General features: G+C 49.1%; 1 protein-coding gene and 1 long non-coding RNA gene across 4 annotated transcripts in view; both read left to right on the top strand.

Moving 5' to 3' along the window:
* LOC311579218 overlaps positions 1-23,326 on the top strand; it is a 160,342-nt gene extending 137,016 nt beyond the window's left edge. Inside the window, exon 2 of the long non-coding RNA XR_014773097.1 lies at positions 23,125-23,326. This is a non-coding gene — a long non-coding RNA (uncharacterized lncRNA). The remainder of the gene's footprint in view (positions 1-23,124) is intronic.
* Positions 1,359-21,407, top strand: DYNLL2 (dynein light chain LC8-type 2). Of its 3 annotated transcripts, none has more exons than XM_084749563.1 (3): positions 1,359-1,457; positions 15,284-15,422; positions 19,444-21,407. In XM_084749563.1, the coding sequence occupies exons 2-3, from the start codon at positions 15,291-15,293 to the stop codon at positions 19,579-19,581; spliced, it is 270 nt and encodes an 89-aa protein (XP_084605689.1). In that variant the 5' UTR covers positions 1,359-1,457; positions 15,284-15,290; the 3' UTR covers positions 19,582-21,407. The 3 variants fall into 3 exon arrangements, with proteins under 3 accessions (XP_084605689.1, XP_084605688.1, XP_084605687.1); XM_084749562.1 differs by lacking the exon at positions 1,359-1,457 and adding an exon at positions 11,499-11,593; XM_084749561.1 differs by lacking the exon at positions 1,359-1,457 and adding an exon at positions 11,536-11,822.
* Positions 23,327-25,252: the final 1,926 nt, after the last annotated feature.

The following is a 25,252-nucleotide window of genomic DNA, read 5'->3' as shown; positions in this document are numbered from 1 at the left end:
TGTTTTGTTTTGTTTTGTTTTGTTTTGTTTTGTTTTGTTTTGTTTTGTGACACAGTTTCTCTGTGTAGCCTTGGCTATCCTGGACTTGATTTGTAGACCAGGCTGGCCTTGAACTCACATCGATCTGCCTGCCTCTGCCTCCCTAAGTGAGTAGCACACACCTTTAATCCCAGCACTTAGTAGGCAGAGGCAGGCAGGTCTCTGTGAGTTTGACAGCAGCCTGTTCTACAGAGTGAGTTCCAGGACAGCCAAGCTACACAACGAAATCCTGTCTCAAAAGGAGGAGAAAGAGGAGGAAGAAGCGAGGAGGAGGGGAAGGAGGGGGAGAAGGATGTGTGTGTGCTCGAGCGTGTGCTTGTATGTGCCTGTATGTGCACGTGTGGGTGCACAGGTATGTGTGTATGTGTGTGGAGGCTAGTTGTCAGCCTTGGGTGTCATTCCTCAGGAACCCATCCACTTTGTTTGCGGCGACATGGTCTCTCACTAGGAAGTGGGGCCTGGCAGTTAGGTTAGGGGAGCTGGCCCCTGAGCCTCCTCAGCGCTGGGATGACTACGCTTTCCCACTGCGCCTGCTCCTTTCACGCCTGCTGAAGCTGGAGCCCAGGCCCTCATGCTTGTGTGACAAGCACTTTGCTGACTGCGTGCTCTCCCCAGCCCCTGGACATCTGGTGCTTATGGAGTGTCCACAATCACACTGTTTAACACTCACCTAACTGTGTGACTGGCCATGTGGCCACTCAGAATAAGCAAAAATATCAATCAGTCACCTTTATAGCTGTTATGGCCGTGGAGTATAAGCACATGTGGAAAGGCATTCTGGAGTCTGAGGCGCCATCTTGGACCATGAGGTAAAGCTGAGGATGTTAAGGTGGCAGAAAACAGAAGGGTCATGAGATCCTAAGAACTGGGGAGACACTGTACCAGAACTGGACTTAGTACCTCTGATCACCTTTAATAAGATAGAATTAGGCCGGGCGGTGGTGGCACATGCCTTTAACCCAGCACTCGGGAGGCAGAGGCAGGTGAGTTCGAGGCCAGCCTGGTCTACAAAGCGAGTCCAGGACAGCCAAGGCTACACAGAGAAACCCTGTCTCAAAAAAAAAAAAATAGAATTAAACTTCTGAGGGTAGGAGAGATGGCTTAACTGTCAAGAATGGCTAGAGCTTTGTTGAAGCCAAGTTTGGCTCCCGACACTCACACCAGGCCGCTCACAACAGAGAAACTAATAAACAAAGTATCCAACACTCAGTTAAAGCTGATGAACCTAAAGATCCGGCCGGGAAGACCATCAGTAGACTTGAAGTTGCCAGGTGACGATTGGCCATGAAGCCATGGTGACATGAGATCACTAAGAGAGAGAACAGGAGCTAGAGCAGAATTCCAAGGAGCAGCAACACTTGAAGGATGGGCAGAGGAAGAGGAGCCTGCAGAGGAAACTGGAGGGAGTAATCAGAGAGGTAGGATAAAGCCAGGGCAGCATTGTGTCACAGGAGCCCAGAGGAGAGGTCCAGACAGGGACCCGATCAACAGTGGAGGAGGCAGCTACTTCAGCTGGTTTCTATAGGGGGTTGATGGTACCATGGAGCCCCAGAGAAACAAATTTAGGTTTCTGTTGTCTCAGATCCTACAGGGCTAGCTTTCTGAAACTGTGACAAAATCCCTATAGTAATCACCTTTATAAGATGGAAAGGTTTGCCGGGTGTGGTGGCGCACGCCTATAATCCCAGCACTCGGGAGACAGAAGCAGGCGGATCGCTGCGAGTTCGAGGGCAGCCTGGTCTACACAGCGAGTCCAGGACAGCCAAGGCTAAACGGAGAAATCCTATTTCGAAACACGTCTCCCCCAAATAAATAAATAAATTTTTAAAAAAATTAAAAAAAAAAAAAAAAAGGAAGGAAAGGTTTGGGTTTGGGCTCACTGTTTCAGAGAGTTCAGTCCCTGGTCACTTGGTGCAGATGTTTTGGGCCTGTGCTAATGCAGTTCGTCATGGCAGGAGCGTGTGGTACCTCATGCAGTCCCGATGGGGAGACAGATGGACATCATGGCAGGAGCATGTGGTACCTCATGCTGTCAAGATGGGGAGAGAGACAGAGAGACAGAGAGACAGATAGAGGAGATGAGCCAACCACGATAGCAATGTTCTTTGCACGAATCCCCTCTGACTTACCTCTTTCTACTACGTCTACCACCTAAAGTACCCACTACCTCACAATAGCGCCATGGGTTAGGTACCAAACCCACCACACATGGCCCTTTGGAGGGGCTTTCAAGATCTATACTATAACACCTAGGGATGGGTCCTCCTGCCATCTCCCGGCTGTGCATCCACTAGGGTTAGGTTCTAGGTCCTCAGCTCATCTTTTGGACCCTGCCAAGGTCCGGCCTTCGCCCTTCTCACCTGCTCACCATTCTCTTCCTTCCAGGAAGGTGAGAACGGTCCTGAGGTATCTGGCTTCCTGCTATTGCTTGCTTGAGATGCTTCTGTCTGAAGACTGTTCCTTTCTACCTAAATCCCACCCACTCTTTATATCAAAATGTCAGCTCTTCTGCTCCCTAGTTCTTCAGGCAAATTGGTTGCCCCAAGTCTGTGCCCTCTGAGCACTTTCCTTATTCCTAGCCACCCGTCTCAGTGCAGCCTGTGCTAAACTGGGTTGTGTATGTCTCCAACAACCTTGAGAACTTGGAAAAAGTAAATTTGTCAAGTTGGCAGTACTTCCCAGATTCAATACAACCCCTATTAAAATAGCAACTGCAGTTTTAAAAATGATGTGTGTGTGTGTGTGTGTGTGTGTGTGTGTGTGTGTGTGTGCCCGCGTGAGTTTATGTGCACCATATGGATACAGGTGCCCTTGGCGACCAGAGGGTAGTGAGTGATTCCCCTGGAAATGAGTTACAGGCAGTTGTGAGTGGCCTGATGTGGGTGCTGTGAACTGGTTCTCTGAGAGAACGGTAAACTCTTAACCTCTGGGCTATCCATTGAGCTCCCTTTCCTTTTTTTTTTTTTTTTTTTTTAAGATTTATTATTATGTATACAGTCCTCTGCCTGTACATACACCTGCAAGACAGAAGAGGGCATCAGATCACATTATAGATGGTTGTGAGCCACCCTGTGGTTTTGAACTCAGGGAATTGAACTCAGGACCTCTGGAGGAGCAGTTAGTGCCCTTAACCTCTGAGCCATCTCTCCAGCCCCTCAACTAGAGTTTCTAATACAAACTGAGAAATTATAAACACAAGCGAGCCAGAATGGACCATGTGGCTCAAGCTGGTCTAGAACTATCTTTGTAGCCAAGGCTGACTCAGTCTCCCTAGTGCCTAGTGTGCCCAGCTAAGGCGGTTCGGCTTCCCTTGACCAATCCTTAAGAAAGGCAAAGCGGGAGGAGTCACTTTACTGTTTAGTAGCTTCAGAAATGGCAACAGTTCGGTGCTGGCAGAAGAGTCAATATGCAGATCAGTGAAGTGAAATGGACAGCAAGAAGTAAATGTTTACATTTAGAGTTGTTATTTTTGTTGTCATTGTTGTTTTTGTTTTGTTTCGGTCCAGTTATTTTTGACAAGGGTCTCAAGACAAGTCTGTGATATGTCTCCTCAGCTAATGACATAGGGTAACTGGTATCATACCCGAGAAGGAATAATATGGACCCTACCCTTCATGTAGATAAAATTTTTACTCAGGCCAGGTATGGTGGTGCACCCTTTTTTTACTTTTTATTTTTGTTTTTTTCTTTTCTTTTTTAAATTTTTGAGACAGGTTTCTTTATGTAGCCTTGGCTGTCCTGGACTCCCTTTGTAGACCAGGCTGGCCTCGAACTCACAGAGATCCGCCTGTCTCTGCCTCTCCCAAGTGCTGGGATTACATGTATGTGCTACTGTGCCTGGCTGGTGGTGTACACTTTTAAACACAACATTCAGGAGGCAGACAGGCAGATATATCTCCATGTGTTTCAGGTTAGCCAGGACTACATACCCTATCTTAAAAACAAAAACAAAACAAAACAAAAAACAAAACTATTCAGATCATTGATCTAAAAATGGAAGTTCTAAAACTCTTAGAGGAAAATACAGGAGTCTTTGCAATTTGTTCTTTTGATATTTATCATACTTTTTTTTCCCCCTGTTTTTTCCAACAAGGTTTCTCTATATAGCCTTGCCTGTGCTGTTCTGGAACTCTCTTTATAGACCAGGCTGACTTTGAACTCACAGCAATCTGCCTGCCTCTGCCTGCTGAGTGCTGGGATTAAAGGCGTGAGCCACCAAGCCTGGCTAGTCTGTGCAATTTGGGGGTCACTTTTTGGATATAATATCAAAGCACAAGGGGAGAAATAAAACACAAATTGTATTTTGTCAAAACTTACAACTTCTGTGTTTCAAAGGACAGTCAAGAAACTGAAAATAAAACCCACAGAAAAGGAGAAACTATTTGTAAACCATGAGTCTTGTGAGGGTCTAACCTCTAGAATGTACAAAGGACACATAGAGGCTGGAGAGAAGGCTCGGCCCTTAACAGCACCACACTCTTCCTCCAGAGGACCCAAGTTCAGCTCCCAGCACCCGCCCGCCCGGATCAGGCATTTCACACACGAGGAACTCCAGCTCTGGGGGGAATCCGACTCCTCTGGTCTCCACAAGTGCCCGTACTCACATACAGAGACACATACTTTAAGGTCATAAGGATAATTAAAAATGCCGGGCATAGCCAGGCATGGTGAAAGACGAGAATGACTCCTGCAACTTGTGCATGTCTTAGGTTTCTAGTGAAAACCACCATGACCAAAAGCAACCTAGGGAGGAAAGGCCTACTTCATGTTAATTCTGGGAACCAATTCTCCGCCCCCTGCCCCCGCCCCCCGCCCCCTGCCCCACCCCGCCCCGCCTCCTGCCCCGCCCCCAATTCTTTACTGTAGGAAACCAGGGCAGGAGTTCAAGGCAGGAACTGAGGCAGAGCAGACTGTAGAGGACCACTGCTTTCTGCCTTGCTCCCCATGGCTTGCTCAACCGGCTTTCTTATTAATTCAGGGCCACCTGCCCAAGGGTAGCACCACCCACAGTGGCCTAGGCCTTCCCACAGCCATCATTAACTAAGAAAATGGTCCACAGATGAGCCCACAGACCAGTCTGATGGAAGTGATTCCTTAACTGAGGTTTTCCCCCTTCCCAGGGATCTCTAGTTTGTATCAAATTGATAAAAAAAAAAAGTACCTACTTACCTTCTGACCCTGACATCTGAGCACAATAGCATGCACTGACCCATCAACAATGTGAGGAGAAAAAAAAAAAAAGCCGGGCGGTGGTGGAGCATGCCTTTAATCCCAGCACTCGGGAGGCAGAGGCAGGTGGATCACTGTGAGTTCGGGGCCAGCCTGGTCTACAAAGTGAGTCCAGGACAGCCAAGGCTACACAGAGAAACCCTGCCTCAGAAAAAAAAAAAAAACAACCAACAATGTGGGGAGAAAAGTAGCACCACCGTATGTTGAAGTGTAAAATAGGCCTCCATTTTCCTAGTGAACAGGTCCCCCCAAAGTTCGTTGCTAGCTTAACTATGTTTCAGTGTGCCTTATGAGTCCAAGTGCTTGTGTTATGGTTTCTTTGTGTGTGTGTTATGGTTTCTTTATTTGGGATTAATGTCTTCTAAAATTACTCCCAAAAGAAGGCTGGAAAAAGTGATAGATTTCTTGCTTAGCATGGGCAAGGCCTTGGGGTCGATGCCCAGAATAGAAAAGCAAATTATAGCCAGGCGTGGTGGTACACACCTTTAATCCCAGCACTCAGGAGGCAGAGGCAGGCAGATTGCTGTGAGTTCGAGGCCAGCCTAGTCTACAAAGGGAGTCCAGGACAGCCAAGAGAGACCCTATCTCGGGGAGGGGGGTGGGGTGGGAAACAAACAAAGAAACCAACAACCAAACAAACAAAAAACCAGAAAAAAAATTTCATAAAAGGAAGACGGTGTGGCTGGGGCCCTGCTGAATGGCAGAGAACTTGCCTGGCTTGTGTTATAGGCCTGGATTCAACCTCCAGTACTGCTGAAAGGGGGGACATAAAGGGGGTGGAGGTATAGATCTGTTATGAGCTCATCTCACTGATTCTCTGAGACTGAGGATAAGAAAGTGTTTTTGTGACAGGACAGAGTCTCCCTTATACATGACCCATTCTTGACACACCGCCCCCCAAACTCTTTGCACCCTCCTCTTTTCCCTTCTTCCCTAGCTCCCTCTTTCTTAGGGTTTCACTTTGTAGCACAGTTTGGACTAGAACTCACTATGTAGCCCAGGCTAACCCTTCTGCAATTTCCTGTTGCCTTTGAAGTAATTCACCAGACGGAGGGAGGGCTTGGCAAAATGGCTTCTGTCACTTCCACAGCCTGTGGTTTCATCCCTGTAGGAGACCCGGTCAGCTGAAGTTTCTGTAAGGATCCCAGCCAAATGCTCAGGAGAAAGTGAGGAGGTAGCCCATTTAGAAATCAAGGCTGAGCTTTCCCCAGCACTGACAGTGATTTATTTTAGCTGGCAGTTAGTTCTGGGCAGGGAGAGCAGGGACACCCGGAAGAGGAGGAGTGCTCTTCCAGCTGAGCTTTTCCAGCCACTGACGGGCATGACATGTTACCTAATACCTAGGAATATTGGCCCTTGTTTCATGTATTAGCACCTTTGGTATACACAGAAGTCACACGTGAAACCCTATCTGCAAGAAAGATAATAGCAGACAAACCTAACTTTGACAACTTAAACAGGAAATGGTTAGTGAAGAGCCCTGGAAGTCACAGAGCACAGGCGCACACAGTCAGTCCCCTGCCGAGGTCCAGGGAAGGCAGCGTAGAAGTAAGAGTAAAGCCAGGAAGGAAAACTACAAGTCTCAAGAGGGAAGGAAGCCTTTGAACAGAGGTGTGGAATCTGCATGTGGGAAGTGCAGGCAGCTGAGGTGTTACAGGAGCAGCAGGCATGAGGTGTGGGGAGACCTGGCAGAGAGGGGTGTGTGTGTGTGTGTGTGTGTGTGTGTGTGTAGAAGTGGGGGTAGGGAGGGTGGGGGGTGGGGAGGTTGGAGGGGTGGGGGTTGGCATGTTAAAGAAAAAGGCAAAGTCTTTACTCTGAGCCGGGGAGAAATGCCTGCCTTGTTAATGGATTCCCGCTATAGAAACTGACCTTTGGGGGCAAAACTACAGTTATAGAGAATCAACACAATCACCTTTCTGGTTGAGGGTCACCACAACATGAGGAACTGTTTTAAAGGGTGGCGGCATTAGGAAGTTGAGAAACACTGAGCTAGAGTAAAAGAGGCAAGGATGAGGCAAGGAATGAAGAGGTGATGAGTAGCAGGCTGGATGCGGGGCATTTATGACTGGAAGACAGCCAGGCAAGCAGTGAGGAGCATGGGATGGATTTAAGAGCGAGGTACGAGTCCAGGGAGGGTTCCCTGTTTCTTGCTTGTGCCTGGGGCTTTGAATGGAGGTAAGAACTGCAGGGAAGGGAAACAGCTGCAGTGGCTAATGTTTATTCCTCAGCTGCATGGACCAGGCACCTGGGCCAAGAGCTTTCATGCATTTCCCCCCTGACCTTTATTATTATTATTATTGTTGTTGTTGTTGTTGTTGTTATTTTAATGTTTTATTTAGTTTTAATCTATGTGCATTGGTGTGAAAGTGTCAGATCTTGGAGTTACAGACAGTTGTGAGCTGTCACGTGGGTGCTGGGAATTGAACCCGGGTCCTTTGGAAGAGCAGGCAGTGCTCTTAACCAAGCCATCTCTCCAGACCCCTCCCTTACCTTTATAAAGAAAATATTACTCCCAATTTATAGGTGAGCAAAATGAAATATTGTGATCTGAATAGCTTGGCCAGATCTGCACACTGCACAAGTTTTTTTGTTTCGTTTTTCGAGACAGGGTTTCTTTGTGTAGCCCTGGCTTCCCTGGACTCAATTCGTAAACCAGGGCTGGCTTTGAACTCACAAAGATCCACCTGCCTCTGCCTCCTTGAGTGCTGGGGATTTATAGGTGTGCGCCACTGAGGCTGGCTCTGCACAGCTTTTGAGTTGTGGAAAGAAGTTAGAATCAAAGGCATCCATTTCTGGACCAGTGCTGCTAACCATTAGGTGGGGTGTGTGTGTGTGTGTGTGTGTGTGTGTGTGTGTGTGTGTGTGTGTGTGTGTGTGTAGAGTCTGAAGGGCCTGTGTCAAGAAATCTGGGGATATGGTTGAAACTTTTAAGTCGAGGGGTGATCTGAAGAGCTCTAAAATTAAAACAGATGAGGGTAAGAGGCCCACAAACAAGACAAAATCCGCCCCTTCTGTCTTAAGTCAGAAGACATGACTGACAGCAAAGGAGACCAGATTATTTCTAACAGTTGTGTCAAATAGACATTCCCCAAGTTAGGTGACTATATTGTCATAGCTGCAATGCCGCACAGCAGTTAGGTTAGGCAGTAGGTATTTTTTTTTTTTAAGATTTATTTATTTATCATTTGAGTTACCATGTGGATGCTGGGAATTGAACTCATGACCTCTGGAAGAGCAGTCAGGGCTCTTAACCGATGAGCCATCTCTCCAGCCCAGGCAGTAAGTATTTTTGCATAAATAGCATTAATTAATATAGAACACATTTCTTAAACTCTGTTCCTGGAGATACTAATGTTTGAAATTTAAGAAAGGACTTTGGAAGCAGTGGCACATGCCTGTAATCCCAGCGCTCGGGAGGCAGAGGCAGGTGGATCTTTGTGAGTTCAAGGCCAGCCTGGTGTACAAAGACAGTCCAGGACAGCCAAGGCTACACAGAGAAACCCTGTCTCGAAAAACCAATAACTAACTAACTAACTAACTAACTAACTAACTAAAAGGACTTTGGAACTGGGAGCAACAGCACACACCTCACATCTTCCAAGTGCTGGGTTTAAAGATGTGAGGCTGAGGGAGATTATTATGAATTTGAGGCCAGTCAGGTGTACATAGTAAGTTCCAGGACAGCCGGGGCTACTTAGTGAGACCTTGTCTTTAAAAAAAAAAGAAAAAAGAAACAAAAGAAACAGGGCTTTGGAGGCGGGTGGAGAGCTAAAAGCACTGGCTGCTATTCCGGAGGACCTTGGTTCAATTCCCGGCAGCCACATGACATCTTACAACCACATGTAACTCCTCTCCAGGGACCAGACATTCTCTTCTGGCCTCCATGGAGACCAGGCACACATGTGCACCGGCGCACATGCAGGCAGAGACTCACATACATAAAATAATAGACAGCATAGGAAGACACCTTTTAAAGGACTTTGCAGTTAGATACGTTTCGGAAATGCCGGCGGTGTAGGTAGAGCCAAGTCCCTCTATACTTTTATCTCAGTTAGTGGCAGTGGAGCCTACTGTAAGGTGGTAAAGCACTTGGAACAAGCTGGGCTTGAGTCCTGCAGATGACAAGCTGGGTGACTTTAGGCAAGCCACTGAACTACACTAACAACTGCACATTCAGGCAGGGGGTGGGGGGGACACTAACCCATTCACTTCCAAAACAGTTCAGTGTGGTAAAATAGAAAGCACTGCATTTGGAACTCTTAGAGCCTGGCACAGAGTAAGGGCTCCATAAAGATTAGTTATCTATAAACCATACTGTCTGGAGAGCAAACCCACTGGGGGCCTGGAGCACGCTGGGCAAGCATGCGTTCTACCACCGAGCTACACCCCCAGCCTCACACCCACACTGTTTTAACAAGTCTCATACATTTGGTCCCTCCACTGCATGTCCTTGGGCAGCGAACAGCTTATACAGCCTTACGTTACAGCTGTGACCTTCAGAGCTTGGAAGCTAAAGAAGGTTCGGGAAAGAGGGTAATAATCGTTCCCCCAAGAAGTTCCTAAGAGTTGCTCTGCAAAATCCCCATCCTCTAGCCCCTCCCCCCATGTGCCCCACCCCTCATTCATTAGCCCAGGCTGACGTCAGAATGCCCTCTGGATGCAGGGATGCTCGGGCCTCCCCTGGTTGAGTTCTTTATTGAAGATGGGAAAAGAGCTGGGGAATGCAGAAGCCTGAGGGGTGGTTTTCCAAGTGTGGCTGGATTGAACACGTAATGAGCACTAAATTACGATACTCCCAAGCAGGGCAGGCTAAGGCCAGAGCTAGTCTGACTTCTCATTCGCGGTTAAGGTCGAGGGAAGAGAAAAAGACCCGCACAGAGGAGCTATCCCAGGTGTTTTCCTAATTTCTGCTGAGGCCAAAATATTTGACCTCCCACTGAAGACTTTAGATAGACCCTTTGTGAATAAAAGCTTGGGAAGAAAAACTGAAATTTCCTGGGTTGGAGTATCAACATTTTTTTTACACACACACACACACACACACACACACACACAGTCTGCTACCTGAACTTTAAAGCTTCCTGTTCAAGTGTAGTCCAAGGGAACTATCCTGGCAAAGGGTCTGAATTTGTGTTCTGTCTACGTTTTTGTTTCCGAGACAGGGTTTCTCTGTGTAGCCCTTGTGGTCCTGGGAAACTCCGAGGACCAGGCTGGCCTCAGAGATGCGCCTGCTTCTGCCTCCAGAGTACTGGGATAAAAGGAGTGCGCCATAGCCGCTGCCCAGCACATTCTGTCTACATTTCTGGGCTATAGATGAAGTCGTTTTTTTGTTGTTTTTGTTTTTCGAGACAGGGTTTCTCTGTGTAGCCTTGGCTGTCCTAGACTCGCTTTGTAGACCAGGCTGGCCTCGAACTCACAGAGATCTACCTGCCCCTGCCTCCCGAGTGCTGGGATTAAAGGCGTGCACTACACGCCCCGGGATGAAGTCGTTACCTCACAGCTCATACCTATCCGTTCCTCTCAGTCCCCTCGGGTCCTGTTTAGCTGGACAGGTGGAGATGCCTGACCTATTACCTCTATCCGCAAAGGACCGTAAACTGCAGAGGCTGTACTGTTTTTGAAGATGGTGGTTAAGGACCTAGCTATGGGTAGGCAGAATGGCTGAGCAGGAAGCAAAAGGGACTTTTCCAGAATGTGAGGGTGGCGGTAGGGGTGTGGGGCTACCGAGGACTGCGTATGCCTTTCCTTCATCGTGGGACTTGGCTGCTCCTCTCACAAGTGTTGCCAGCCGAGGGAAATGGTGCCCTGTATAATCTTCAGTCCCTCGTGATTTTTAATCCCCTCCTCTGTCGCTTTCTGAAGTTGGGACCTGGAGCCCTTCTCTGCTGAGTCTGAAATCTCCATGCCTCCACTCTTCCCTTCTTGGACCTGTGGTCTCCACGCCCCGCCCCCTCTTTTTTTGGGGGGGGGGGGTAGGGATACTCTTTTTATACCTCCCCACAGTGGTCTCTCCAAGCCTGGGCAGACAGGGGTCTGCTTTCTCCTTTCTCCTCCTTCTAAGGCCTCAGTTCCCTCCCCCCACCTTCTCCAGGTCCCCTTCCCCACCCCACCCCCTCCTCCGCCCCGAGGCATTGTGGGAGGAAACAAGATGTGGAGCGAGAGCGGCGCGGGGAGAAGCCCGCAGTGCGGGGCCGGGCGGGCGCAGCCAATGGGGAGCGCGGACGGCGGCGCGCGCGGCAGGGGGGCGGGGGCGGGGCTCTATTTCAGGGCCGCGCGTCGGCCACGCTCAGCGGCGGAGCGGAGCGGACTGCGAGGCGCCGAACGGGTACAGGCGGTCGGCCGGGTGGCGCGAGGCGGAGCGCGGGCGGCCGGGGGAGCTCGGAAGGGCGGACGGCAGCGCGAGCGCTCGGCTCGGGGCCGCGGGAGCAAGGGGGACACCGCGGCGGCAGCGGCTGCTGCTGCAGGACGAGCCCAGGGGGACACCGCCCCTGCCCGCGCTCTGCTACAGCCCAGCGCTGCTCCCCAGGGGCCCGTGCGGACTCGCCTGCGTGACGGTGAGCGGGGGCCCGGGGACTAGCCCTCGCCCTGGTCGCCTCGGCCTCCGGAAGGCCCCGCAGCCTCTCGGGGGGAAGCCCGCCAGCCCGCCCGCGGTGCGCGGAGTCCTCTAGGGGTCCGAGGAGGGCGAGCGGGCCGGCAGGCCGAGCCGGGTGGAGAGGGCTCCGGCATGACGCGGCTCCTCAGGCCGCCGCCACCCTCCGGGGCGTCCTTCCTGCAGCGAGGTCGCCCGGTCACTCCGGCGGGGTTCCAGGCCTGGCGAGGGAGGGCGGAGGACTGGACGAGGCGGGGAGGCGGATGCTTTCTCATTCCCCAGGTGCTGCCCTTCGTGGTCCCTGCCCTCCTGATGAAGGGATGGGGTGTGTGTGTGTGTGTCTGTGTGTATGGGGGAGGGGGTACGGCCCCCTTGGAAATCCGAAACGAGGCAATAACGTTTGTGCGTGTCAAGGAATGGTGCAGGGCGGTCCGTGTCATTTGGACTGTTGGTGGCTTTTTTCCCCCCTCCTCCTCCGGTTGAGACCGGGAACAGAGGATGAGAGAGCTGTCCTGGTGCTCCTTTTGCGGGAGCTCCTGGCTCGTGACTCAGGAAGCTGGCTTGGGGCCCTTTGGCCATCCTTTTATCTGGAGGCCGAGCCTTCCCTCTCCCCCCCTCCCCCCGCCACCTCCCGAGGACAGAAAAGATAGCTGGGCGTCTAGCTCTCCTAACCTTTTTCTCTCAGGCACCTTGGATAGAGGTTGCTAGGGCTGGGCCTCACCTTTCTGAGACGCCTGAGGGGCCAGGGGTGAATCGTGGCATTGTAGTCACAAGACCGGCATTATGTAATCGCAGGATCTCTCTTGGAGAGTAAGACAGCTCTTAATTACTGGGACAAAGTTGATCCTTTGGACTTTGGGGGTGGGGGGGGATGAAGCAGTGAAGCAGGTGAGCTTTTTAGCAAAATGGTGCCAATTTCATACTTCGTTGTCTGTAGCCAGGCTCCACCCCCAACCTCTGGAATTGTAAACAGTGCCCCCTTCTGAGTGGTAACCTGGAACAGGCCACCAGGTGACATTGTTTTTTTTTTTCTTTCCTTCTAGAAAGGTCTATTCATCCGCCCTTTTCTTTGCTCAAACCTCATGGATATTGCCCAGTTCCTCTCATTACAGCTATTGTTTTTAAACGCGGTTGTTTACCCAAGGTCATAGAGCTAGTCAGTCTAGAACAGTCATCTCTTGACCTTTTCTTAACCACCACAGACTCCTTGAGGCTCCAATTTTTCTCTGGTGTGGAGGCTTCTGAGCTGAACACTAGCCAGTGTCGCTTAAGAGGAAGAAGCCTTGCCAAGGTGTCCTGGGTGCAGCTAAGGGCCGCCTTGCTTGGCAGCACACGTTGTGTGCATTTGAGGGTCTCGGTGGGTAGTGCGGACTTAAAAGTGGATTGGAACGATACCAGGAATTTCCTTGAGCAGTCAGGCTTCTGTGTAGCCTCGTATCAAGACTCGGAGGGGGGAAAGCATCTCTTTCCACTGGGCTGGGCCACAACCAGTGCCGCTTTTGGAGTTGAGGTGAGGGACATCAATACTGCTGTGTGTGATGAGAGTGGACAAGGACCGGGCCGGGTTTTGTCGCTCATTTATTGTAAAGTAGCTCATATAACTATAGACTGCCAAGGTAGACGAATCCGTGCTGAGTCTACCTCAGAAGTCTGGTTGCTTGCTGGATGGTGAATGAATGCCACAGCCCAGGAAGCATATTAATAACCCCTTTTAGTCTTGCACCTCCTCCATCTCCAGGTTTTTCTCGGTCATGTGTTTTTATTGTTTGAAACAAGGTCTCATTGTAGCTGACGTCGGCTTTGAATGCCTGGTCTTCTGCCTCTACATCCCAAGTGTTAAAATTTCAGGTGTGAACCACCACACCTGGTGGCCCTGTTTTCATTTAAGGGAAAGTGCTCAGCTCTCCCATCAGCATAATAAGTATTTTAAGTTTTTACTTCATTAATGCTTTTTGAATGAATAAAAGCAATTTTTATGCCAGGTGTGGTGGCACACGCCTGTAATTCCAGCACTCAGGGAGGTGGAGGCAGAGGCAGGTGGATATCTGAGTTCTAGGTCAGCCTGAACTACCCATCTTAAACCAAAGCCACAAATCCAACCAAACATACATGGGAAGCAAAAAGTCAGGACAAATCCTTGTTGGAGCCGTGACTTTGAATATTGAACACTGTAGTGAGGAGAGTGGGGAAGCAGGATTGGACGTGGTGACACCTGACTGCTTCTCTAGTTAAAGGTACATGGGCCCGTTATTTAAGAGGTCATTATCTTTGCCACCAGGCTTTATGTATGAAGTCCTTTTTTATTTTTACCAAAGTGGGGTTGGCTCCCCCCACCTTTTTTATTTTTTAAAGATTGTTTCTCTGTGTAGCCTTGGCTGTCCTGGACTCACTTTGTAGACCAGGCTGTCTTGAACTCCCACTGATCCACCTGCTTCTGCTCCCAAGTGCTGGGATTACAGGCGTGTGCCCGGCTCTAGTTGGCCTTTTTTTCCCGTGAGATGCCCGAGTATTATTTTAGCCTTTGTAGTCAGAACAGTCTCTAGTAATGTGTTCCTATAAAACTTTGATTTGTAAAGACAGGTAGGTGGTGGTTGAGTGTGGCTGATAGCCAGCCAGCCCCCTTGCACAGGTGCTCCTTGTTTGCAGGTGCTCTCATATAACTAGTTAATTCTTAAACAGCCTCCAGTTGAGAGCTGACCTCGTTGCTAAAATGGAAGTGATCGATACAGAAAGGCCAAATGCCTTGCCGAGACCACAAAGGTTCAGAGTCAGGACCAGGAATCAGGAATACTGATTTTTAGCAGGTGTTTTCTGCTGTGAGACCAGTGGTCTATAATAGTCATTAAACTGTGCGCTTCATCCCTTGAGGTGTAGCTTCTAGTTTATCCGTAGGATTATGCTGCAGTCCCTGTTTTATAGACAGTGACATAAAAACAGGTAAATTAACTTGCTGAAAGATAAGTTAGGTGATGCATTGTTGGATTGCTGCAGCTCTCAGTGTTGGGCTAAAGTTCAGAGTGTATGAAATAAGTAGCTATTAGAAGTTAAAAAAAAACTTGTATTTTTAAAACATGACATCTTAACATTTATATCTTTTACTTTTAATACTTGCCTTGTATGGTAGGAACCATACTTCTGCTAAAAGCTTGTAAGCAGTTTAAAAAATTTTTTTGAGACAAGGTTTTTTGTATGCTAGGCTGGCTTTGAGCTCAGATCTTACTACCTCTGTCTCCCAGGTGCTGGGATTTAAGGCATGTGCCACCTTCCCCAGCATAAGCTTCCCCTTAATTAATGTCTCTTGTCTGTGTTTCATACTCTCCCACTTTCTATGCTACCCTCTAGGCCTGAGGCTCCCAACCCAAAGCTTAGTCTGTTTATTGCTCACACTGAGAAGTTGTCAGCTTGACTTTTGTGCTCCTACTGCAGTGTCACGATGTCTGACCGGAAGGCAGTGATCAAGAACGCAGACATGTCTGAGGACATGCAACAGGATGCCGTTGACTGCGCCACACAGGCCATGGAGAAGTACAACATAGAGAAGGACATTGCCGCCTATATCAAGAAGGTAAGGCAGGAGTGAGGCCTGAGGCCGAGCTGCCTGGGTGGGGTGGGGTGGGGTGGGGGCGTGGCGTTGGCCCGCCAGGTGTAGCCCCTTCACACAGAACCCTGCAGATGTGTGAAGCAGCTGAGTTGTGGGCTGATTCTGAGTTGCCAAAGCAATCACCTTAGTGGTTCTTGCTGAGGCTTTGCTGAAGCTGTGTTAGTTTTACAGATAGTTTCGTCACTGCAGGCATTGAGGAAGGGAAAGGCTATGCAGAGAAACTTCAGAACTAATACCACGGGCCCAGTTGAGAACTATTCAATATATGATCTGAGCAGATTTTCAGGGAACTTCATTTACAGTAGAGTATCCCTTATAATTCTCATAATTGCAATTAAAATTTTCCCTTAAAGGATTTAGGCTCTGCATATTTTGCAGTATTTACTACTCTTTTCCCTATATTTTTAAAAAATTAACCTTGTGTATATGAGTATGTTGCCTGTATGTGTGTCTCTACTGCATGCATGCCTGATCCTGTGGAGGCCAGAAGAGGCCATTTAGACCCCTTGAGACTGGAGTTATGGATGGGTTTGAACTGCTATGTGGGTGCTATGACTTGAGCCCAGGTCCCTGGAAGAGCTGCAAGTGCTCTTAACTGCTGAGCCATCTCCAGCAATCCCCTCCTTGCTTTTTTTTTTTTTTAAGGAGACAGCAGTTTTATTTTTTGTTTTGTTTTCGGAGACAAGGTTTCTCTGTGTAGCCTTAGCTGTCCTGGACTCACTTTGTAGACCAGGCTGGCCTCAAACTCAAGAGCTACCTCTGCCTCTGCTTTCCAAAGTCTGGGATTAAAGGCATGCACCATCATGCCTGGCTAGCAGTTTTATTTTTATTGGAAATGTGAAATGTACTCATTACAGAAAATAAAGTAGAAAGTAGGTTTTGTTTTGTTTTTTTTTTGTATCAAAATGTCACCTTTAGACCAGAAGTCCTTAGCTCTGACATAACAGAGGCTGATGGTCTGGCAGGAGGGAGTATGTCAAGGTCAAGAATCAGCATTGCCCAGCTTGGAGTCTGGACGTGTAGCTGGGGAGCCCAGCCCTGAGACCAGACAGGTCAGACAGTGTTCTTAAAGGACGCTCGGCATCACCAAGAGTCCTACTTAGATTGCCAGAAAGAACAGAATTAACTTTAGAAAAAGCCTAAGGAAATCACCAAAGTGGCTTTGCCTTTAAATGGAATTGTGAGACTAGTGTTGCTGGGTTTCAGAATTCCATGGATGACATCATGGGATCTCATGCTGCTTTCCTGGTAGATATTACAGGTCTTTGTAGACCTAGCTTGAGTAGCGCAGATTGCTTCAAGCTCATGAGCCTCTTGAGTAGTGAAACATCACGAGTACACTGCCACCCTCTTAAAGCGTATATACTCTGATTCTTCTCTTATCGTTGAAGGCAAGGCTCCTGTACACTGATGGAGAAACTGAGGTTTCTGGAAGCAAATCAGACACTGGGAATGGTACCCAGGGTCCTGCTCTTGCGCACAGGCACATGTACAACCAGGTGGCCCTCACCTGGCAGTGTGTGCATGTGGTGAGCCATTGGGTGATGGCAGGGAGTCACTCATGTGTGCTGTATTAGTTGGGAACTCAGAACTGAGACAGGCCACATCTGAGAGGCAAGACTCAGCAGTTTCCTAAAGCATAACTTGATTCTCAGAGCTGGCCTGAGCTCTCCACAGGGCAGCTCTTGGGCCAGCCTCTGCTTAGTGTCTTCAGCAGATGCCCTCCTACATTCTTAAAGAATGAGCTGGGCGTGGTGGCGCACGCCTTTAATCCCAGCACTCGGGGGCAGAGGTGGGCTGCTCTCTGAGTTTGAGGCCAGCCTGGTTTACAAAGTGAGGCCAGGACAGCCAGGTCTATGCAGAGAAACCCTTTCTCAAAACAGCAACAACAAAATGAAGAATGAGCTCAGATAGTCCTTTGCTTTTCAATACATCATGCCTTTTTTTTCTGAATATTTAAAGTCTATGATTAGTTGAATATATGGATGTACAAGTCACTTATAGAGGGCTGGCTGTGTAGGTTTTTTTTTTTTCTGAGACAGGGTAGTCTTGGCTGTCTTGGACTCACTTTGTAGACCAGGATGGCCTCGAACTCACAGCGATCCACCTGCCTCTGCCTCCCCAGTGCTGAGATTAAAGGCGTGCGCCACCACACCCGGCTTGGCTGGGTAATTTTTATAAAAAATGCTTCAATATCAGAGTTATTGAAAATTTCCCAAATGGGGCTGGTGAGATGGCTTTGTGGGCAAATGTGTTTGCTTACAAACCTAAAGATCTGAGTTTGAGCCCTGAAACCCAGATAGTGGAAGGGGAGGATGGACTCCAGCAGCTGTCCTCAGGCTTACACACGTGTGCGCTGGCACCCTGGCCACTCCCAAATAAATGTAAACACTCAAAAATCCCAAATGACTGCCTGAGGGGAATGGCTAACCCTGAAGAGGCGATTGAACCTGGAGCAAGAGCATGGGTCCCTGGGTTCCTGTTAGGACCTAGGGTTTTGTGTCTCCTGCTTTCTTTCTTTTTTTTTTGTTTGTTTGTTTGTTTTTTGAGACAGGGTCTATCTGTAGCCTTGGCTGTTCTGGACTCACTTTGTAGACCAGGCTGGCCTCCAGCTCACAGTGATCCACCTGCCTCTGCCTCCCGAGTGCTGAGATTAAAGTGTGTTTCGTGTTTTTACTTTATATCTTTTATTTTTAGTATGTGAATGTTTTGCCTTCATGTATGTCTGTCACGTCTGTGCTTGGTCCCTGTGAAGGTCAGAAGAGGGCATCAGATCCTTTGGAATAGGTGTTATAGGTGGCTGTGAGCCACTGTGTCAGTGCCAGGTCCTCCACAAGAGTAGCCAGTGCTCTTCACTGATTTCTATCTCTCCAATCCCCAAGACCCATGTCTAACCTAGAGACATAGGCCCAGTCTTTGGTCGTCTAAGCCCTGACATCCTGAGAAGAGGATGCGTAAGAGTATGGTGGCAGTCTGTGTAGTATTTAGATGTGCCCTGTGGGGTCTCCAGTTTCTCAGAACTTTGTTTTCCTACCCTTGAGGGTAGGATCAGACAAGGAAGTCATGAGAATGAAACCTCCCTATTATGAAGCTGGGGGAACAGTCAGCCCTACATGACTGATGGTTTTGCTAATCCACCCAGGGAAAGAAGGTAAATTCAGTCTCTTAGAATGAGAGGAATCCCTGTGTGACCCAGGAAAGTGGTGATGGCTCTCCTTCACGTCAGACAGGATTGACATTGCATTTGCCTGCCTTTGTTCCTTAGTGTCTCCTGGAATTGTGTGGTATGGGTGCTTTAGGAGGTTAGACAAGTACGTGGCGCATTCAGTGGACAAGAGCCGTGAGGCAGCCTTGATGTGCCCATGGTTGAGGGCTGCTGCCCTTCCACAATTTGTGAAGGACACATCCAGAACCAAGCTGTAGCCTGAGACACAGTGTGCTAGGAAACTGTCTGATGCCCCAGAGGGTTGCTTGGGTGGTTTTGGAGAACGAGGGAATTGGTGCACATACCACACTTGGTGCTCTACAACTGCTCTGCGTTGCTTCACACTTAGTCCTCATTTGTTTTAGTAATGTGTGAGACAGTGGTGGCCAGGCCCGCTATGCTGTATGATGACATCCTGGTCTCTCTGATTATTATCTTGAAGGATCATAGGGTGGGCAGGTCTGGGTGTGGGGTGACTAGAGGATGGAGAGGTGATCAGGGTGTAGAGTGCTCGAGGCTTGGCAGAGAGGAATAATGGAGCCTTTGTGGCGTTCCATTATTGATGAGGGTACGAGTGTTGTTGCCAGCCTCAGAACCTGAGCTTCAGAGGTTCGAGAGCTGAGGCCCTGGGCTGGGGGAGCAGGGCTGGGGGTGGGATCCTGGACGAGGTAGGTGGGAACACTAAAAGTGTGTGTTGTAGTTGCTGGGAGTGGCTTCTGTTTTCATTTCTTCTCCAACAACCTTAACTACCTTTTCTTTCCCTCTTTTATTCTTTTTTAGGAATTTGACAAGAAATATAACCCTACCTGGCATTGTATCGTGGGCCGAAATTTTGGCAGCTATGTCACACACGAGACAAAGCACTTCATCTATTTTTACTTGGGTCAAGTTGCAATCCTCCTCTTCAAGTCGGGCTAGGTGGCCGAGGTGAAGGTGTCAGTGGCGGCGGCAGCGATGGCAAGCAGGCAGCATTGCTGGGACTGTTTTGCCCTGGGGCCAGCATCAGGAAGTCCTCTCCAATGGCTGTGCTACTGCATGGACTGTGTACTCGATTTCATGTGTGTGTCGCAGTAAACAAAAACCAAACTTCTTTCTGTTTAGTTGCCTGGGGAAGAAGGCTGCTTTATGTTTATTTTTTTTTAAGACTTTAAAAATATTTTTTTGGTTGTACAGCACTAGGAAATCTCTCCTACCCCTCCTTTTCCTCTTTGTCTCCCTAGTTAAATAAAAAGGCCCTCAGCGAGCTGGAAAGACTAGGAGGGCTGGGGGAATAGAAGTAGGTTTCAAGGCTGAAAAAAGACTGCAGCTGCCTCTCAAGTGGTGGATGCTGCTCTGAGAGGGCCGGGGGTCTGTGAGGACAGGTTAGGGTTGGCACAGAGAGGGTAGGTAGGTGGGGGACTGCTAGTACCAGGGAGAATATTCCACTGAACTGTGACTTTAGGCTTGGGGCAGGGGTGGGTGGGGTGCAGTCTTTAAGGGGCCCTGCGATGTGTTTGTGGTGTGGAGTGGGAGCAGACTCGTCTTGCTGTCTTTGTCAGGATTTCTGAGTAAGGGCTGTGTCTTTGTGGGTTACCTTCCTTTATTCTTCCAGCCAGAGGTCGTGTTGGTAGGAAGCTGGGAGCAAGATTAGCTTGACTTTTCCCTTTACAGTCTCTGTCTCTCCCTGCTTAGCCCTCCGTTTTTCTCATTCCTCAGTTCTCTTAGGGCAGCCGCTGTTGGTGGCTGGCCAGGGAATTCCTGGTGACTGTAGTTCCTTAGTTAGGTCTTAGCAGTCAAACCAAATCAGTGTCCCCTGGATTCTTCTTCGTGTGTGTCCGTGTTTGTCTGGGTGTGTGCGGGGTGGGTTTCGGGTAGAGGCGGGGGAAGGGGCAAGAGAAATGGAATCTCTAGGATGTGTGGGGAGGTGGGGGGGGCACAGCTAGTTCTAAGTGAGCTTTTATGTCACCTCTTGTGGGGGTGGGGACAGGCTGGTGTCAGACCATCCCCTTTCCCTCAGGCATCCAGCTTAGACACTCTGCTGTGCCCTGTGGCTGGCTGGCTGTTCCCTGGACAAGTTCTTGGAAGGTCACCTAGGACAAGATGGCCATACTTCCATCTGCCCTGGAGTTGGATTTGGGGCAGGGAACAACTTGTGGCTGGTCCCAGCCTCTAGTGGGAAGGGCAGAGAGCCTCCTAGGAACAGGTCTGAAGTGTAATAATCAAGCTCTGGGTGCCAGGAGGCGGAGAAGGGCTGCAGGTGGGAAGAGATTCCAGAGGGTGCAAGGGCAACCTTGTCTGTTGGTGACATGATGGGGTGGGTGGGAGTTGTCATTGCCAATTGAGCTGCTGGTTCTTTGAATCACATTCAGAACTTGTGTAGGGTTGACACTGTAAGGGGTGGGGACATGTAGTGCTTTCCCCAGCCCATTCTTGGTGGGGGGAGGCAGGAGAATGCCCTTCCTCCTAAGCCCTTAGTGTGTGTTGAGCTTTTGTTTTTCTTCAGTGCTGGCAGGGGAGGGTGGGAACTGGTGGTGACTGAGTTCCCTGTTCAAACCTTTCATTGGGTACAAGACTGAATGTTTGAATTTAGGTTTTATTTTTCTTATGAATGTCTAGATCTGTGTTTCTCTCTGCCCTCCAAGACTCTGGCCAGTTGGAAGTGTCTAGTTTTGTTCATCTCTCATTTCTGGTGCAGGGACTGAGACCCTGCCACATCTATGCTCTGCATCCACGCCTCTTTTGGACATTAAAGGTCGATTGATGCACTTCTGAGCTTTTGGGTTTCTTTGGAGGTGAAGGGTTGGGTTGGCCTGGTGCTGTTGGTGCCACACAGTGGGTAGGGTTGGGTTGGTAAAGGGTAATGCGAGTGTGGTGTTGGTGGGTATTGGAGGCCGGCAGGGCTTCAGGGTTGGCTGGATGGTGGGTGGAGGGCGGGGCAGTGAAGCACCAAGGCATGAATCAGACTGCAGACCCTGACTTGGTGCTGCCTTTGCTGCTTAGTGACTGACAGCCTTGGGGGGGGGGGGCCGGACAGGGCTGTGACGATGGAGTTGTAGGCCCAAAGTTACCTTCTCCTGCTCCAGATGTCACCCGTGTGACAACATTTCTGCACAGGTAAGCCTAGTCTAGTTGTGCAGGATTTCTGCAGACCAGGCCCATCTTGTGGGGCCCTGAAGGGAATGATAAGCTCAGGGGGGACTGAGGAAGGAAGATGGGAGCTGTAGTCCTTGTAGAAGAAACAGCCACTTAAGCTGTGACCAGATAGGGTGGAGAAAAGGGACATCACTTGTTTTTCAATCTTGGGGTCACCTCTACCCCTTTGAGGGTCTGGAGGGGGTGCGCCCCCACCCCACTGCAGAGGAAAGTTAAGAATGCTGGCCTGAATAGAGGGTGTCCTGCAGAGGCGAACAGTGTGACAGTGGGTAGGAGTTGTTGATGTAGTGTTGCTGTCATTGTTTCCCTGTCCCTGAGTCCTAGTGACTCTGCAGAACGGTGTGCCTTCCCTTCACCATTGCCTAGTCTTCTGCCAACTTCCCTTGCTTATTTTTCTGCCCACATCCTCAACTGCTTTATCTTGGAGCATAGCTGTGCCCATCTGCAGCGAGTGCTGGAAAAAAGTAATTCCTGGCCAGATGGAAACAGCATACGACAGTCTAGGCAGCCCCCTTGATGGGTCACCTGACCTTCTGGAAGAATTTGATGATTAGCAAGCCTTAGATAATCTTGCTTGCCAGCTCTGCAAGAGAAATAAGATGCATTTTTCTTTTTGTTTTTTTTTGAGACAGGGATTACTTTTTAAAACATTGCTTTCATGTTTGCTTGAGCCTCAAAGAGCAGTCATTAATCAAATTATTTTGGATGAGCAAACCGAATCATCCTAAACCCGCTCAGTTGGTATACTGCTTAACTGGCATGTATGATGGGTTCTCACTGGTACACCTTACGGTTTAGGCTTAACCTAAATTGGGTGAGGAGCCCTAACTCCACTGGTGGTTTTCAGTTGCTCTGCTTGACCAAGGGCAGGAAAAGAGGTGTTTCCCTTCCCTCACCCATCCTTCTCCCAAGGGTTGCACTGCTGGTTTTGTAAGGCCTCTGTCTTAGAGGAGCTAGGCCACTCCGAGTTCTGATCGCCAGTCTCCAATGAAAGACACTGTTACCCACTTCACTAAAAAAAAGCTCAGGTGTTCCTGTATATGATGTGTGTGAACTTGGGGTTCAGACCAGTAGCCGCAGACATCCACAGGTGGCTGCTGTGTTAATTCAGAGAGGCCTCTGAGAGGTTGAAGAGATCCAGCAGAGTGCCCAGTTCCTGTAGTGATACCTGTCCATCTTGGTTGGGCTTTTTTTGTTTTGTTTTTTGTTTTATGAGACAAGGTTTCTCTGTGTAGCCTTGGCTGTCCTGGACCCATTTGTAGACCAGGCTGGCCTCGAACTCACAGCGATCCACCTGCCTCTGCCTCCCGAGTGCTGGGATTAAAGGAGTGCGACACCACCACCTGGCTTGGTTGGGCTTTTTAGAGAGAGGTCCAACATGCAAAAGCAGTGTTGAGGGGACAATGTGTAAAGTCACCTTAGCTCCAGCCCCTGTCTGTCCTATGCATATGGAGAAGTCTTTGGCTTTTCTGAGTCCATCATCTGTGCTCTTTGCTAAAGTGTGGTTGTTAGGACCCATTGTGATGTCAGAGTGCTTTGTGTTGGCTCTCTTTCTTAACAATTAAACTTTATTATACAACCCAACTAGCATACACAAGAAGGAAAAAAAGGTTAAAGGGACAGAAGAGTGACCCTTCCGGTATCTGTTCCACGGGATGGGTCCTTAGGTGTTTTTTTGTCCCGTGAGCTGGCTTGGTCCGGTTGCTCTCTCCACTCGCGCTCTCCTGGCCTCAATCTGTTGTTTTTCTTCTCCCCACCTTCCCAGTCATATGCAAAGGGCGGACTCCTTTTCCCTTCGAGGGTCAATTAGGAAAACAATAGCCATGGTGGGGTTCCCAGGTGGGGTTCCTGAATTCCAAGCCCAGGAAGGCTCCAAACAGTCTGTCACAAGGTATTTATGGGGTGCCCCAAGGGTAAAGCCCGCCAAGATTGCTTTGAGTTGAAATGATTGAAATGAAGACACCTGTGTAAAAGTCTGAGGAGGCAGGATTTTGGGGGAAGTCAAGATTCTCACGTCACACCAGCCTTTTCTTTCTCCACACATTTGTATACATACAGGAAGTCCAGGACCAGAAACATACCTACGGCCTCATGGGCGCTAGATGTAAGTAAGCTTAGACTCCTGACTCGAAGCTAGGTCTGATCTTGGTTTGGGGGTAGCAGCATGGACTGGTTTGTTACGAGGTTCTACTCTGCTGCTACACAGCTCAGTGGAGTAAATCTCAGATATTCATGTGCAAACATCAACTCCAGACCACTTATGTCCCCCTTGAAAGAAATCCTGTAGCTATTTGCAGTCAATCCCCACTCCCTCTTCAGCCTGTAAAAAACACTAATCCACTGTGCTTGTGCCCAAGTCTGGAGCCCAGTGGTTGACACTGGGTGTCCCCATCACTCTTCTTAGTTTTGGAGATGGTCTCCCTGAGGCTGGAGTTGCTTGTCATCCAGTCCAGCCAAATCAGCAAGTCGCAGTCCTAGTTGCCTCCGCTATCCTGGGACTACTGGCATGTGCCACTGCATCTTCCCGCCCCCCCCCCCCCAATTCATTTTATTTTTATTTTTGGTTTTTCAAGGTAGGGTTTACTCTGTGTAGCCTTGGCTGTTCTGGACTTGCTTTATTAGATGAGGCTAGCCCCCCCAACTCACAGAGATCCTCCTGTCTATGTCTTGAGTGCTGGGATTAAAAGCATGTGCCACCACACCCAGCAATGAATTCATTAATTTATAATTATATGTATGGATGCTTTGCAAACATGTCTGCATGGCATATATATGTATTGTGCCTATAATACATGTTTGAGCCCCTGGAACTGGAGTTAGCGTTGTGACCGTGTGGGTGCTGGGAGCTGAACCTAAGACCTTTGGAAGAACAGTCAGTGTTCTTAACCCGAGCCAAACCTCCAGCCTCTACACCTGCTGTTTAAAATGTGGATCCTGGGAGACTGAGCTCTGGTCCTCTTGCTTGTGTGCCAAGGGCTGAGCCACCTCCCCAGCCCATTAATCTACTTTGACTGGACCACACTTGGCCGAAACCCAACGTAGACCTCTTTAAGCTACAGAAGGTGAGTTCTCCCTCTATTCTGCAGCCAATGGGTTCCCGTCCGTTCCTGTAGTTGGTGTTAGGATGGGTGGTCTTTTCCAACCTGTTGGAAGCAGCTGGTACCAGGCACCATCAGAGTGGCTGTGTAATACTCTGCAACATGCAGACAGTGGAACACGAATGTGCTAAACGCTATTTGAGGAGCCGTAACCTTGAGTCACTGCCTGACTCTTCCATCAAAACAATCCTCTGAATTCCTGGGACTGGCATGCTGTTAAAATGCCTTGACTTATTTTGGTGCCAACCAGTCTTCAACTCTCCGGGGAAGCTAGATTTTCTCTGATTTCTATAAAAGTCACTTCTAACTCCAGAAACAGCCAGCAGCACTAGTAGACTGTCCTGTCTGTTAGCCACCTA

The sequence above is a fragment of the Acomys minous genome (assembly GCF_964271855.1).
Source record: "Acomys minous genome assembly, chromosome: 12".
Lineage (NCBI taxonomy): Eukaryota > Metazoa > Chordata > Mammalia > Rodentia > Muridae > Acomys > Acomys minous.
This window is presented reverse-complemented; position numbering and strand designations above follow the sequence as displayed.

Bases quoted from the DNA above. Each gene is read 5' to 3' on its own strand.
- DYNLL2 (XM_084749563.1), top strand. From the start codon at position 15,291: ATGTCTGACCGGAAGGCAGTGATCAAGAACGCAGACATGTCTGAGGAC. The intron at 15,423-19,443 runs GTAAGGCAGGAG...ATTCTTTTTTAG, and splicing joins TTGCCGCCTATATCAAGAAG to GAATTTGACAAGAAATATAA.